Here is a 16,873-nt window from a genome sequence, read left to right as displayed (position 1 = left end):
TTGCCCATCCCTAATTGCCCCTTGAGAAGGTGGCGGTGAGCCACCTTCTTGAACCGCTGCAGTCCGTGTGGTGAAGGTGCTCCCACAGTGCTGTTAGGGAGGGAGTTCCAGGATTTTGACCCAGCGACGATGAAGGATCGGCCGATATACTTCTAAGTCAGGATGGTGTGTAACTTGGAGGGGAACTTGGAGGTGGTGGTGTTCCCATGCGCCTGCTGCCCTCGTCCTAGGCAGTAGAGGTCGCGGATTTGGGAGGTGCTGCCGAAGAAGCCTTGGCGAGTTGCTGCAGTGCATCTTGCAGATGGTACACACTGCAGCCACGGTACGCCGTGGGCTGCCAGTCAAGCGGGTTGTTTTGTCCCGGATGGTGTCGAGCTTCTTGAGTGTTGTTGGAGCTGCACTCATCCAGGCAAGTGGAGAGTATTCCATCACACTCCTTACTTGTGCCTTGTAGATGGTGGAAAGGCTTTGAGAAGTCAGGTGGTGAGTCACTCTTATATTGAAGCTTTGTCAGACCACACTTGGAGTACTGCGTACAGTTCTGGTCGCCATATTATAAAAAGGGATATAGAGGCACTGGAGAGGGTGCAGAGAAGATTTACAAGGATGATACCAGAAATGTGAGGGTATACATATCAGGAAAGGATGAACAGGCTGGGTCTCTTTTCTCCTGAAAAGAGAAGGCTGAGGGGTGACCTAATAGAGGTCTTTAAAATTATGAAAGGTTTTGATAGAGTGGATACAGAGAGAATGTTTCCACTTGTGGGGAAGAGCAAAACTAGAGGCCATCAATATAAGAGAGTCACCAAGAAATCCAATAGGGAATTCAGAAGAAACTTCTTTATCCAGAGAGTGGTGAGAATGTGGAACTCGCTACCACAGGGAGTGGTTGAGGCGAATAGTATAGATGCATTTAAGGGGAGGCTGGATAAGCATATGAGGGAGAAGGGAATAGAGGGTTACGCTGATAGAGTTAGATGAGGAAAGACGGGAGGAGGCTCGAGTGGAGCATAAACACCGGCATGGACTAGTTGGACCGAATGGCCTGTTTCTGTGCTGTATGTTTTGCGTAATCCTATGGAACACGGCCCATGCCCCACCTTTGTGGCTCTTGTACTAGTGCAAAAACCTCTCGTGCCATCCGGTATTGATATTCGTGCTTTATCATTGGCATAATAATAGTGTCATTTGATTTTAACCCAACTGGCTCAGCAGGAATCTGGCGGGCGGGCAGTTACATAGATTCATAGAAACATAGAAGATAGGAGCAGGAGTAGGCCATTCGGCCCCGCGAGCCTGTTCCACCATTCAATGAGATCATGGCTGATCATCCAAATTCAGTTCCCTGTCCCTGCTTTCTCCCCATATCTCCTGATCCCTTTAGCCTTAAGAAATATATCCAGCTCCTTCTTGAATATATTTCATGTATTGGCCTCAACTGCCTTCTGTGGTAGAGAATTCCACAGGTTCACCACTCTCTGGGTGAAGAAATTCCTCCTCATCTCTGTCCTAAATGACTTACCCCTTATCTTTAGACTGTGACCCCTGGTTCTGGACTCCCCCATCATCGGGAACATCCTTCCTGCATCTAGTCTGTCTAGTCCTGTTAGAATTTTATAAGTTTCAATGAGATCCCCTCTCATTCTTCTAAACTCCAGCGAGTATAAGCCCAATCGACCCAATCTCTCCTCATACGTCATTTCTGCCATCCCAGGTATCAGTCTGGTGAATCTTCGCTGCACGCCCTCCATGGCAAGAACATCCTTCCTCATATAAGGCGACCAAAACTGCACACAATACTCGAGGTGCGGTCTCACCAAAGCCCTGTACAACTGCAGCAAGACATCCTTGTTCCTGTACTCGAATCCTCTCGCTACGAAGGCCAACATACCATTTGCCTTCTTAACCGCCTGCTGCACCTGCATGCTTACCTTCAGCGACTGGTGCACAATAACACCCAGGTCTCGTTGCACTTCCCCTTTTCCCAATCTATTGCCATTCAGATAATAATCTGCCTTCCTGTTTTTGCCACCAAAGTGGATAACCTCGCATTTATCCACATTATACTGCATCTGCCATACATCTGCCCAATCACCCAACCTGTTCAAATCATACTGGAGTTTCTCGGCATCCTCCTCACAGCACATACGCCCACCCAGCTTTGTGTCGTCTGCAAACTTGGAGAAATTACATCTAGTTCCCTCGTCTAGATCATTAATATATATTGTGAATAGCTGGGGTCCTAGCACCGATCCCTGCGGCACCCCACTAGTCACTGCCTGCCACTCAGAAAAAGACCCGTTTATTCCAACTCTTTGCTTCCTGTCTGCCAACCAGTTCTCTATCCAAGACAGTACCTTACCCCCAATCCCATGTGCTTTAACTTTACACGCTAATCTCTTATGCGGGATCTTATCGAAAGCCTTCTGAAAGTCCAAATACACCACATCCACCGGTTCTCCCTTATCTATTCTACCAGTTACATCCTCAAAAAATTCCAGTAGATTAGTCAAGCACGATTTACCTTTTGTAAATCCAATTAAAATCACCCCGGGCTCTCACCTGTCCAAAAGCCGCCACGATCGCAACATCTGCGATTTCATCCCGCTCTACCTGATCAGGCAGCAAGGACACCCGCCCGGAGCCGACAGGGGTCCTTCTTTACATGTGCGTGTTGCGGCCCGATGACATCATTGAGGCCCGACTGTAATTTTAACTCTGGACCCGAGCGGGGAATCCACCTGGAGTTAAAATCGGAGCCACAGTTGGTACTGTATGATGAATTAGCTTCTGCTACAGCAGCATGCTATTCTGCTATGAATGCAAAATATCCAGCTAGAATCTGCCACACAATCTTTGATTTGTGCTGTGTTAACAATGGGCTTAAATCAGATTCTGAAAGCACACTTCATGCCAGTTAGCTTTGTTACTGTAATTTTCATTGATGTTAATGTTGAAAATCTATTATTATAAAATGAAGTTGTGGAGCTAGTGTCAGCCAGTGGCTCAGTGGGTAGCACCCTCGCCTCTGAGTCAGAGGATTGTGGGTTCACTCCAGGGACACTAGGCTGACACGCCCAGTGCAGTACTGAGGGAGAGCTGCACTGTCGGCAGTGCCGTCTTTCAGATGAGACGTTAAACCGAGGCCCCGTCTGCTCGCTCAGGTGGATGTAAAAGATCCCATGGCACTATTTCGAAGAAGAGCAGGGGAGTTCTCCCCGGTGTCCTGGTCAATATTTATCCCTCAATTAACATCACTAAAAACAGATTATCTGGTCATTATCACATTGCTGTTTATGGGAACTTGCTGTGCGCAAATTGGCTGTTGTGATTCTTACATTACAACAGTGACTACACTTCGAAAAGTATTTCATTGGCTGTAAAGCGCTTTGGGACGTCCTGCGGTTGTGAAAGGAGCTATATACATAGATACATAGATACATAGAAGATAGGAGCAGGAGTAGGCCATTCGGCCCTTCGTGCCTGCTCCGCCATTTAATGAGATCATGGCTGATCCTTTAATTCAGTATCCCGTCCCCGCCTTCTCTCCGTAACCCTTAACCCCTTTTGCCCGTAGAAATATATCTAATTCCCTCTTAAATATATTTAATGAGCTGGCGTACACTGCCCTCTGTGGCAATGAGTTCCACAGGTTCACCACTCTCTGAGTGAAGAAATTCCCCCTCATCTCTGTCCTAAATGGTTTAGCCCTTATCCTTAAATTATGTCCTCTAGTTCTGTTTTCACCCGCCAAGGGAAACATTCCTTCTGCATCCAGTCTGTCTAGACCTGTCAGAATTTTATACACTTCTATGAGGTCCCCTCTCAATCTTCTAAACTCCAGTGTGTACATCCCTAAACTACATAGTCTCTCCTCATAGGTCATTCCCGCCATTCCTGGTATCAGCCTGGTGAATCGCCGCTGCACCCCCTCCATGGCAAGAACATCCTTCCTCAGATGAGGCGACCAAAACTGTACACAGTACTCGAGGTGTGGTCTCACCAGTGCCCTGTACAGCTGCAGCAAGGTATCCCTGTTCCTGTATTCTAACCCTTTTGCTATGAAGGCCAGCATACCGTTTGCCTTCTTGACCGCCTGTTGCACCTGCATGCTCGCCTTCAGTGACTGGTGTACAAGAACACCCAGGTCTCTCTGTACTTCCCCCTCTCCCAATCTATTGCCATTTAAATAATAATTTGCCCTCCCGTTCCTGCACCCAAGGTGGATAACTTCGCACTTGTCCACATTATAGTGCATCTGCCATTTATCCGCCCAATCTCCCAGTCTGTCCAAATCGCTCTGGAGCTTCCTGGTCTCTTCCTCTGAGCCCACCCCACCTCCTAGTTTAGTGTCGTCTGCAAATTTGGAAATGCTGCATCCGACTCCCTGATCCAGGTCATTAATGTAAATTGTGAACAGCTGGGGGCCCAGGACAGATCCCTGTGGTACCCCACTTGTTACTGCCTGCCATTCAGAAAATGAGCCGTTTATTCCAACTCTCTGTTTTCTATCTGACAGCCAGTTCCCTATCCACGCCAAAACTTTCCCCTTTATCCCATGAGCCTCAATTTTCCATGCTAATCTTTTATGTGGGACCTTATCGAAGGCCTTTTGGAAGTCCAGGTACACCACATCTACTGGCTCTCCCCCATCTATTCTACCAGTTACTCCCTCAAAAAATTCCAATAGATTAGTCAAGCACGATTTACCCTTTGTAAATCCATGTTGACTCTGTCCTATCCTGTCCCCATTTGCTAAGTGCTCCGCTATTTCATCCTTAATGATGGACTCCAGCATTTTGCCCACAACTGATGTAAGGCTTACAGGTCTGTAATTACCTGCTTTTTCCCTACATATAAATGAAAGACTTTCTTTTCTTTACTGGGGAGGACTTCCTTTGTCCATTATAAGTAGCCACAGCCTAAATTCATTTAAAAGAATGTCTTTATGATCTTACTACACACCGCCGCCAGAGAAATTCCTCCCGATGATTTCGTTCAGTGACGTTTTGTCTGTCGGAGGTTGGTTTTGGGAAGAGGAATTGCGTCACTGATCCTAAAGTGTTGGTTTTTGGAATTTTTTTCCCAATTTCACTTCAATTTGGGGAGTCTTGCCTTAGCTCAGGTTACACAGCTGAATCTTGGGACTATTGCCAGTGTAGGGATTCGTGCCGTATCTGTAACCTCTTCCCAACAAGCTGGCATTCGCTGCCGCAATAAATAAAGACACAAACAGAAATGTTTTGACTTTGGAAAGAATTTAGATTACCCACAAACAAAATCAAAGGCCATAAAATAGATAATTGGCGTCGGCCCTGTGTGAAAAAGCGGCATCTTTTGCAAATCTATGATTCCAACTCCGAACTGACGCTGGAATAAAGTTCTTCAACTTCCTCTTGGGATGGTCACATCAGCATTAAGGCTCAGTGTTGAGTTTGAATCCCAGATTCGCCCCCGGCAATGATGTGCGTTGACTTGCATTGTGCCTAGGTTTCAAAGCGTTACAACTGATGCCATCTCCCCCTCCCCCCATTGCCCCGTCTCCCCCCTCCCCTCATTGCCCCATCTCTCCCCCCCATTGCCCCCGTGTCTCCCCCTCCCCCATTGCCCCGCCTCTCCCCCTCCCCCCATTGCCCCGTCTCTCCCCCCATTGCCCCCGTCTCTCCCCCTCCCCCCATTGCCCCGTCTCTCCCCCTCCCCCCATTGCCCCCGTCTCTCCCCCTCCCCCCATTGCCCCATCTCTCCCCCTCCCCCCATTGCCCCGTCTCTCCCCCCATTGCCCCCGTCTCTCCCCCTCCCCCCATTGCCCCGTCTCTCCCCCTCCCCCCAATGCCCCGTCTCTCCCCCTCCCCCATTGCCCCGTCTCTCCCCCTCCCCCCATTGCCCCGTGTCTCCCCCTCCCCCCATTGCCCCGTCTCTCCCCCTCCCCCATTGTCCCATCTCTCCCCCCCATTGCCCCGTCTCTCCCCCTCGTCTCTCCCCCTCCCCCCGTTGCCCCGTCTCTCCCCCCGTTGCCCCGTCTCTCCTCTCCCCCCCATTGCCCCCGTCTCTCCCCCTCCCCCCATTGCCCCGTCTCTCCCCCTCCCCCCAATGCCCCGTCTCTCCCCCTCCCCCAATGCCCCGTCTCTCCCCCTCCCCCATTGCCCCGTCTCTCCCCCTCCCCCCATTGCCCCGTGTCTCCCCCTCCCCTCATTGCCCCGTCTCTCCCCCTCCCCCATTGCCCCGTCTCTCCCCCTCGTCTCTCCCCCTCGTCTCTCCCCCTCCCCCCTTTGCCCCGTCTCTCCCCCCGTTGCCCCGTCGTTGCCCCCGTGTCTCCCCCTCCCCCCCATTGCCCCCGTGTCTCCCCCTCCCCCCAATGCCCCATCTCTCCCCCTCCCCCCAATGCCCCGTCTCTCCCTCTCCCCCCCCATTGCCCCGTCTCTCCCCCTCCCCCCATTGTCCCGTCTCTCCCCCTCCCCCATTGTCCCGTCTCTCCCCCCCCATTGCCACATCTCTCCCCCTCCCCCCATTGCCCCGTCTCTCCCCCCCATTGCCCCGTCTCTCCCCCTCCCCCCAATGCCCCGTCTCTCCCCCCGTGTCTCCCCCCCCCATTGACCCGCCTGTCCCCCCCCATTGACCCGTCTGTCCCCCCCATTGCCCCCGTGTCTCCCTCCCCTTTGCCCCGTCTCTCCCCCTCCCCCCGTTGCCCCGTGTTTCCTTCCCCCTGTTGCCCCGTGTCTCCCCCTCCCCCATTGCCACGTCTCTCCCCCCCCATTGCCCCCGTCTCTCCCCCTCCCCCCGTTGCCCCGTGTCTCCTCCCCCTGTTGCCCCGTGTCTCCTCCCCGTGTCTCCTCCCCCTGTTGCCCCGTGTCTCCTCCCCCTGTTGCCCCGTGTCTCCTCCCCCTGTTGCCCCGTGTCTCCTCCCCCTGTTGCCCCGTGTCTCCTCCCCCTGTTGCCCCGTGTCTCCTCCCCCTGGTCTCCTCCCCCTGGTCTCCTCCCCCTGGTCTCCTCCCCCGTGTCTCCTCCCCCGTGTCTCCTCCCCCTGTTGCCCCGTGTCTCCTCCCCCGTTGCCCCGTGTCTCCTCCCCCCCCTTTGCCCCGTGTCTCCTCCCCCCCTTTGCCCCGTGTCTCCTCCCCCCCTTTGCCCCGTGTCTCCTCCCCCCCCTTTGCCCCGTGTCTCCTCCCCCCCCTTTGCCCCGTGTCTCCTCCCCCCCCCTTTGCCCCGTGTCTCCTCCCCCCCCCCCCCCCCCCCCCCCCCCTTTGCCCCGTGTCTCCTCCCACAGGGTAAGGGAGTCAGTATGCTGGTACATTGCTGCACGTCTTCCTGTGCCTGGGTGGACCCTATGCTGACCTAGGCGGCTCCATATCGGTGGCGGGTCACGACCCCACTGTCGGCTCCATCCTGGCCTCTGAAATGAATCTCCCTTGATTGGGATTGTTACGCCCCGCCCAACGCGTTTCCCGGCCAGTTAGAGGAAGCGGGTCTGGTGACGTCATCATCAGCTGGTTTCCTTAAAGGGACCATGGCCAACTTTATTTTGACATTTGTGCTGTCAGTGTTCTACAGCATTGAGGTGCTGCAAACACTGACAATCACTGCACAAAGGCAGAGGGCTGCACCCAGGCTCTCCCATGACTCCCTCCATATGCTTATGGAGGGAGTCACAGCATGCAGGGAGGTCCTCTTCCCTTCCCATGGGTGGAAGAGACCTCCCCAGGAGATCAGCACAGCCTGGTTGCAGATTACAGAGGAGGGCACCAGCAGGGATGTCATCAGGAGGACCCAGGTGCAGTGCCGCAAACCTTTCAATGATCTCAGTAGATCACGAAAAGTTAGTACAAAGCCACACTCAACCTCATCCTGCTGTGCCTCTCATCACATCCCCATCACTCTGCCTTCCCTACCCTACTCCTGCACATCCTTACTCACGCCAACTTACCTTGCACCTCCACCCATCCCTCTCTATCTACATTATCACTTTCCCATCTCACTAGCCACCCCTCACGCTCACCCTCATCCTAGTGCAATCATACCAACTACCAACACACAAGGGTTGGCATTTGGGTGTTTTATGCAATGTTCATGTGAAGTTTCTGTTAATGTGGTGTCAAACATTGAAATCTTTATTTTCCACACTTTGCGTTCTTGGACAGATTTGTGTGCACCTTTGGAAGAGGCTTAGTGAGTTGCAGTGAATGGTGAGACATAACGGTACCCCCCGCAATGGTGATGAGTGTGAAAGGAATGGCTTGGGCATTGTAGGGATGCTTTATGGTGTTGGTGTGGGGTGGTGCCAACCTGGCCCATCATGTGGCAGCCAGGGTGTACAGCGTCAAGTGAAGTAAATCTGGCTATGGTGAGGCCATCCCTGACCTCCCGGGCAGCAATGTGGTCGGGTGCTGATGCCCTCTGTCCTGTGCAGCATCAGTTGATTGCGGAGAAGGTTGGTGGTGTTGTTGGTGCTGCTGGTGTGCCTGGTGATGCTGGTGTTGGGGCTGATTGTGGTGGGATTCTGAGGACCAAGGTGAGAGAGTATAAAGGGCACCCATGCTGATGGGATTGATGGCAGGTGAAGTAGAGATGACAGAAGCGATCTGTCAATGGGGAGAGAGGTAATGAGGTCAGACTGGATGGAGACTTGTGTAAAGACTTGCAGCATCCTGAATCTGTTGTGGAAATGCAGTGAGGAAGAGCTTGTGGCTGAGGAAAGATATCTCTAAGGTGGGAGCTTTTATTTTACATTTGAAGCTGTCAACTCCACAGCTGATTCAATGACCACTGAACTCCCGCCTCAGCTTGACAGACGTGGTCCACAACCAGCGTGGACCCTGTGGGCGAGCGGTCAAATGCAGCAGGTGAGCTGAAAATCATTCTCAAGTGACTCTAAACAAGCCACTAATGACCTGAATTGGGTCCCCCACCACTGTGTGTCGGGTCTGCTCAGCGCTGAGTAGACCCAACATCGGGGAAAGGCGCGTGGTGGTGAGTTCACAGCGGGGTCCTTACCTGTTTGGGGGGGGGGCGGGGGGAGAGTAACCCACCTTCCCAGCCGACCTGCCACCGGTTGCGCCCGCTGACACCCCACCGACCCCCCCCCCCCCCCCCCCCCGCAAAATCCAGCCCTACATTTCTCCTGAATTCCCTATTGAATTTATTAGTGACTATCTTATATTGACGGCCTCTAGTTCTGGTCTCGCCCACAAGCGGAAACTATCTCTACGTCTATCCCATCGAACTGCTTCATAATTTTAAAGGCCTCTAATAGGTCACCCCTCAGCCTTCTCTTTTCTAGAGAAAAGAGCCCCAGCCTGTTCAATCTTTCCTGATAGGTGTAACCTCTCAGTCCTGGTATCATCCTTGTAAATCTTTTTTGCACCTTCTCCAGTGCCTCTATATCCTTTTTATAATATGGAGACCAGAATTGTTCACAGTACTCCAAGTGCGGTCTAACCAAGTACGATAGCAAAATATTGCAGATGCTGGAAATCCGAAATAGCAACAGAAAATGCTGGAAAAACTCAGCAGGTCAGGCAACATCCGTGGAGAGAAATTAGAGTTGACGTTTCGGGTCGAAACCCTTTTTCAAAACTGGAAAGAAAAGAAAATAGATCTAAGGCAGGGCTGCGATCGAACAAAAGAAGTAAAAGAGACAATAAAAGGTATTCGAAGCCAGACGAGATGGTAATAGGCCAGTGGAGACAAAAGGCAGCTGAGATTAGGTGAAGTCTCTTACCTGCCAGTACACTTCACACCTAATCTCAGCTGCCTTTTGTCTCCACCAGCCTATTACCATCTCGTCTGGCTTCGAATACCTTTTATTGTCTCTTACTTCTTTTGTTCGATTGCAGCCCTGCCTTCGATCTATTTTCTTTTCTTTCCAGTTTTGAAAAAGGGTTTCGGCCCGAAACGTCAACTCCAATTTCTCTCCACGGATGTTGCCTGACCTGCTGAGTTTTTCCAGCATTTTCTGTTGTTATTTGCGGTCTAACCAAGGTTTGATACAAGTTTAACATAACTTCCCTGCTTTTCAATTCTGTCCCTCTAGAAGTGAACACCAGTGCTTGGCTTGCATGTTTTACGGCCTTGTTAACCTGCAGCGCTATTGTTAGTGATTTGTGAATCTGTACCCCCAGACTCCTCTACCCTCTTCATTTTTATCTTCTATCAGTGGATAAAACAAACAAGATTAATTTGGACCAGATCATTTTCATGACCTATTTCTTTGGGGCTAGAGATTCGTTGACTAAAACCATGAAGGATATGGCTCTCAAAATTTTGAGTATATTAAATTCATAGTCAGAAAGAGACAAATGCCGGAAATTGGATGTGCACTTAGAGCACAGAATCTGCACAGTGAGTGAAACCCGATCTATAATCATTCTGACCATTAAATGTCTCCTGCTTCCAATAATTTGTCTGCAGTACATAGTAAGAAGCATTTCTTGGTCTGCCTATAAATTTGTCTTTTTTTAAAATTGTCATACTTGTTTTCAAATCCCTCCATGGCCCCTCCTTATCTCTGTAACCTCCTCCAGCCCCACAATCCTCTGAGATCTCTGCGCTCCTCCAATTCTGGCCTCTTGAGCATCCCCCGATTTCCATCGCTCCACCATTGGCGGCCGTGCCTTCAGCTGCCGGGGCCCCGAGCTCTGGAATTCCCTCCCTAAACCTCTCCGCCTCTCTCTCCTCCTTGAAGACGTTCCTTAAAACCGACCTCTTTGACCAAGCTTTTGGTCACCTGTCCTAATATCTCCTTCTGTGGCTCGGTGTCACATTTTGTCTGCTAATCGCTCCTGTGAAGCACCTTGGGACGTTTTACTACGTTGAAGGCGCTATATAAATACAAGTTGTTGCCTTGTCTTTTTCATGCTGAGCATTGTTTGTGTCACGTTTGAACGTCATCAAAGTTTAGATTTTTGAATTCAGCTGATTCCAGTATTAATAATCCGGTGGATTCAGGGTTGCTATTGCCGTTGGAAGCTGTATGTTTGTCAATCCAGATGATTGAGAGCGTATGTCTAAGTTTGGTCACTGAACCCAACCTGAAATCCTAATTGAACTCTAATTAAAATTCAGAAAGCAAGAGAAAAGTAGTATAGTGAATAAGGGCTGCTAGCGAACCATGTCACCATAGGCTCAGCGCCGTGGCTTGACGGCACAGTAAATCTGGCAACTTCACCTCACATCCACTCACCTACCACCTTTCCATCCATTTCCAATCAGTGGAAGCCAACCATCCTGTTGCATTCATGAGAACGTAAGAAATAGGAGTCGGCCATTCGAGCCTGCTCCGCCATTCAATATAGATCATAGAAACATAGAAGATAGGAGCAGGAGTAGGCCATTCGGCCCTTCGAGCCTGCTCCGCCATTCAACGAGATCATGGCTGATCATCCAAACCCTAGCACCCGGTCCCTACACCGACAGCCATCCCACCCAAGCCCTATCCCCATAACCCCACGTATTTAATCCCCCCCAACACTAAGGGTCAATTTTTATCATGGCCAATCAACCTAACCCGCACATCTTTGGACTGTGGGAGGAAACCGGAGCACCCGGAGAAAACCCACGCAAACACGGGGAGAATGTGCAAACTCCACACAGACAGTCACCCGAGGCCGGATTTGAACCCGGGTCCCTGGCGCTGTGAGGCAACAGTGCTAACCACTATGCCACCGTGCTGCCCGTGGCTGATCTTTGAAAGAAAGAAAGACTTGCATTTATGTAGCACCTTTCACGACCGTCGGACGCCTCAAAGCGCTTTACAGCCAATGAAGTACTTTTGAAGTGCAGTCACTGTTGTAATGTAGGAAACGCGGCAGCCAATTTGCGCACAGCAAGCTCCCACAAACAGCAATGTGATAATGACCAGATCATCTGTTTTTTTTTGTTGTTGTTATGTTGGTTGAGGGATAAATATCGGCCCCAGGACAATTAAACAACAATAACTTGTATTTATATAGCACCTTTTTAATGTAGTAAAACCTCCCCCCTCCCCCATTCCCTCAAAAAATGACTGGTTGTATCCGTTCAGAGCTGCCATCACAGTTTGGAAGGGAAGGTGAAGAAGGACGAGTGACTCGTCAGGAGAAAAAGCTCCGGGACCAAAAGCAGGCGGACGAGGAATTAGATGAGGATGTTCCGCACAGCTGTGACAGCTGCCTCCAGGTGTTCGATTCACTAACTGATCTCACTGAACACAAGATTAATCAATGTCAACTGACAGGTAAACAGTACTTAGTAGTCTGTGTCTCCTGACAGCCTTAGATCCTGAAAAGGCAGCCTTTTTTTTTTTAACAAACTGTTATTTTGAACTAGTTTCTAAATACTTTTCAATATTAGTATTAAAACTGCACTGCAGCAGACGAGGAATCTCGCAGCACTCCAAACAACACTTTTTTTATTTGTTAATTCATGGGTTGTGGGCGTCACTGGCAAGGCCCAGCATTTATTGCCCATCCCTAATTGCCCCTCGAGAAGGTGGTGGTGAGCCGCCTTCTTGAACCGCTGCAGTCCGTGTGGTGAAGGTGCTCCCACAGTGCTGTTAGGGAGGGAGTTCCAGGATTTTGATCCAGCGACGATGAAGGAACGGCCGATATATTTCCAAGTCAGGATGGTGTGTGGCTTGGAGGGGAACTTGGAGGTGGTGGTGTTCCCATGCGCCTGCTGCCCTTGTCCTTCTAGGTGGAAGAGGTCGCGGGTTTGGGAGGTGCTGTCGAAGAAGCCTTGGCGAGTTGCTGCAGTGCATCTTGTAGATGGTGCACACCGCAGCCATCACACTTCAGTTAAAAATGAAAGAACCCTATATTGTTGATATGGTCAGATATGGCTGCAGTTCATGTGATTTTTTTTACTGGACAGATTTTTATTTTCTTAGACTTGAGATTGCACTAATGGCGTGAGTTTAGCTGTTAACGGCTGATGTGACTTACAGTACAACCTTGTTAGAACAATGTATTTTTATTACAAGTAAGAGCTTGTCCTGAATTCTACTTCTCCCCTCTCCTCATGAAAGGAAACGAGTGGTTGGGATTTGGAACGTGCTGCCTGATAGGGCGGTGGAAGCAGATTCAATGGTAGCCTTCAAAAGGGAATTGGATAAATACTTGGAAGGAGAAAAAATTGCAGGGGTATAATTCTGGGCACCACACTTCAGGAAAGATGTAAAGGCCTTAGAAAGGGTATAGAGGAGGTTTACCAGGATGTTACCAGGAATGAGGGACTTCAGTCATGAGGAGAGGTTGGAAAAGTTCGGACTGTTCTCCCTGGAACAGAGAAGGTTAAGAGCTGACCTAATGGAGGTTTTCAAGATGATGAGAGGTTTTGATAGAGTAGATAGAAAAAAACTATTCCCTCTGGCGAGTGGGTCAGTGACCAGAGGTCAGAGATTCAAAATCATTGGAAAAGATCGAGAGGGGAGATGTGAATTTTGTTTTCACTCGGAGAGTTGGGATCTGGGACGCTCCACCTGAAAAGGTGGTTGTAGTGTATGTAACTGTTCTACCTTTAAGAGAACTATTGTATGTAACCGTTCACCTTTAAGAGAACTATTTTAGGTGTGGCATTACTTTATCTTGGCTGCTGTATACTGTAATACCGACGGTGACCACACCGGTATATAAGTGCTGTGTCAGGATTTATTGGGCAGATTCGCCCTGACCTTCGAATAGTAAAGTCCTGTTAAAGTTACTCTTGTAGTCTGTGTATTAATTCGCCATAATACCTACAGACTTTACAGTGGCGACGAGTTCGATCTTACCCTGCGGCAACAATACTCCCGAAGCAGTTAACGAGCGTCGAGAAGAGGCACCCGCCCTCGTCGTTCTGCTGAGAGAAAACTCGAGTCTGCAGAGCAAGGAAGAAGGAAGAATTCAGACACGAAGCCTTCCATCAGCAACAGGCACTGATTGTCCCTTCTGCCACGGTGGTGAGTGAGCCGATCAGCACGAGAAGCAAGTCGACCACGGTGACTGTGAGTAAAGGGAAAATAAAAAAATAACCGGAGGATAAGGGCGGTGAACTCGACCACGGTCGGGGGAAAGGAGCCGGACAGAAGTCGGGCCCAGAGGCGCTGAGACTGGGGCAGCGTGGAGCACGGAAGCCGCGGTACAAGCGGGCTGGGAGACGCAATGGTGTCGTGAGACAGCTAGACCGCGACCGGCGAAAAAGGCCGGGCAGCTACCGAGGCCACGAGGCGCTGCGACCGGGATCGTAAGGCGCGGGAAGATATAAAAATAAATAAACCGCGGGGAACTCAGCCGCAGCCGGGGAGGAAAGCACCGGACTGCGAGAGGGCTGGGAGGCGCGATTGGAGTGAAAAAGGCCGGGCAGCGACCGAGGCCACGAAGCGCTGCGACCGGGATCGTAAGGCGCGGGAAGATATAAAAATAAATAAATCACGGAGAACTCAGCCGCAGCCGGGGAGGAAAGCACCGGACTGCGAGAGGGCTGGGAGGCGCGATTGGAAGCCGCTGAGGGAGAGACAGAGCCCGAGCGAGCGGGAGAGACAGAGCCCGAGCAAGGGAGACTGAGCGAGATCCAGCCAGCGGCTGAAACTGTTCGCCGTCAACGGGTTGTACCCAGCGCCGGTTGCCCTGCCGAGAAAAGGGAACAACAGAGCCTGAGCGAGATCCAGCCCAGCGGCTGAAACTGTTCGCCGTCAACGGGTTGTACCCAGCGCCGGTTGCCCTGCCGAGAAAAGGGAACAAGGAACGCACTGAAGCTGACGCGCAGGCTGCGAACCCCGAAAGCCAGCGGTCGTCGCCCGAGGGAAAAGCGTACCCCTCCCGCCAGGGGAAGAAACGCGGGAAGCCGCCAGTAGGCGGGGAAGACGACAGAAGCGGGAAACCGCCATTTTGAAAGTGGGCGGGGGGAAGAAGACAAGCGCGGGAAACCGCCATTTTGAAGAAAAAAAAAGTTAAAGAAAAATTTCGTGTTTGTTTCGCAGAAAGATAGTGAGAGATAGTGAAGATGCCTAAGCATGGTAACATCAACAACTTCGATTCCGAGGTGGAAGATTGGGCCACGTACGTAGAACGTATCGAGATATATTGTGAGGCCAATAAGATAGCAGATGATGATAAAGCTCTCACCTTATTAAACGCAATGGGGGCAAAGACATACGGGCTATTGAAGCATCTTCTATCACCAGCTAAACCGGCGGATCAGACTTTCGCTAATATTGTTGCTGTCCTGAAGGATCATTTGAACCCCACACCACTGATGTTGGCGGAATGATTCAAATTCTATGCGAGAACGCAACGGAAAGAGGAAAGCAACGCGGAATACTTGGTCAAACTGCGTAGACTAGCGAAATACTGCCAGTTTGGGGAAAATCTGACAGAGGCATTGAGAGACAAGTTCGTGTGCGGGTTGTCGAAGGAAGGAACACAAAAGCGTCTGCTAGAAGAGAACGATCTCACACTTGATAAGGCTGTCCTTATTGCAGCATCGCACGAAGCCGCAGCGAGAGGCACAGCGGAAATGCAGCTGAAGGCAGCGGTACTCAGTGTGGATCAAATTACTTCGGGTACATCGAAATGTTATCGTTGTGGGAAGACAACACACGACCAGAACCAATGCTGGTTTAAAAACCAGGAATGTAGAAAATGTGGCAAACTTGGTCACATAGCTAAGGTATGCCGGTCAGGAAAGACCAACAACAACAAAAAAAAGTCACCGCAGGAAAAGTACAATAAGGTACACAAGGTGGCTGAGAAGAGTTCAGATGAACAGAATTCGGATTCAGACCCAACCGTTCAGGAACTGGGTAGTCTGAGAATTCACAATGTGAGTAAGGAAGCTGACCTGCAAACTATCTGGGTCATGCTAAAAATAGCCGGAGTCCAAGTGAAAATGGAATTGGACACAGGATCAGCCCTATCAGTCATAAATCGAAGGGATTACAACCGGCTATTCTCACACATACCCTTGAGAGATACCAAGATCGTATTGCAGACATACACAGGGCAGAAAGTATACCCCATGGGAAAGATAAAAGTCAAGGTGAGAGACAGGGGCAAAGAACACCAAGGAATGTATTTATATGTACTACCTGAGGGAGGTCCACCACTTCTGGGACGGGAGTGGATCTGGGAAATAAACATGGAATGGCACTATTTAAAAGCAATAATGAGTGAGAACTCGGTGAAGACAATCAGCTCAGACTCTGAAACGGATGACGATAAGACCAGCCCAGGTGCGAAAGACAAGTTTAAAATGGACTTGCTGACTAAGGTTGGAAAAACGAAGGAGTGCATAAATGCTTATGCTTCAGAGGAGAACAAAGTTTCAGAACAGAATTCCACTGAACAACAACAACATAGTTTGACAGAGAATTCTGAGTCTGTCCAGTTTACAGATATGCACAATTCTGAGGAACACCGGGCTCGAACTCAACTCCATTTCAAATTACAACAGCAATTAGAACAATTGAGTTGCCGTCTCAAACAAGAGATGAAAGCAATGAAAAAGTTCTGTGACACAGAGTGGGAGAACCTGGAAAGACAACAGAAACAGCTGATGGAGAAAAAGGAGCAGGAGCACACAAACCGTCGGGGCAAGGAGGCCAAACGAATCAAAGCTGATTCGGTTTCAGAAGGTGCGTGCTTTAATCTGGTGGAGCAAGAGGTTCAGCAACTGAAAGCGCTTGTTAGCGGATTGCAGGCAGAAAAGACTGATTTGGCCGCCATGAACTCCGAGCTCCTACTGAAGTTGGGTGCAGCATCACCGGACGATTCAAGTGGGGAAATTCGAATGGTGGAGGCTGCGGATGATGGCGAAGTAGAAACAGCAAAGGAGCCCCAGGGCAAGGTTATAAACAGCCCTGCAGCTACTGGGAAACGTATGAGGTCAGAAGAGTTAACGGTCAGCCAACTCTTTCATATGCTGAAGG

General features: G+C 50.3%; 1 protein-coding gene across 6 annotated transcripts in view; it reads left to right on the top strand.

Moving 5' to 3' along the window:
* The window catches only part of LOC147114515 (zinc finger protein 521-like), a 740,808-nt gene that overhangs the window by 67,803 nt on the left and 656,132 nt on the right, over positions 1-16,873 (top strand). For 3 of the 6 annotated variants that reach the window (XM_085992237.1, XM_085992236.1, XM_085992241.1), the window contains exon 3: positions 12,014-12,205. The exons of the other annotated variants lie outside the window; for them this stretch is intronic. In XM_085992237.1, the coding sequence (XP_085848363.1) occupies positions 12,014-12,205 (192 nt within the window). The remainder of the gene's footprint in view (positions 1-12,013; positions 12,206-16,873) is intronic. 6 annotated transcript variants of the gene reach the window in all.

This window comes from Somniosus microcephalus, chromosome 7 (assembly GCF_052327205.1).
Source record: "Somniosus microcephalus isolate GS21.2 chromosome 7, FLI_Smic_1.0, whole genome shotgun sequence".
Lineage (NCBI taxonomy): Eukaryota > Metazoa > Chordata > Chondrichthyes > Squaliformes > Somniosidae > Somniosus > Somniosus microcephalus.
Note: the sequence above shows the minus strand (reverse complement) of the source record. Positions and strands in the feature narration are given on the sequence as shown.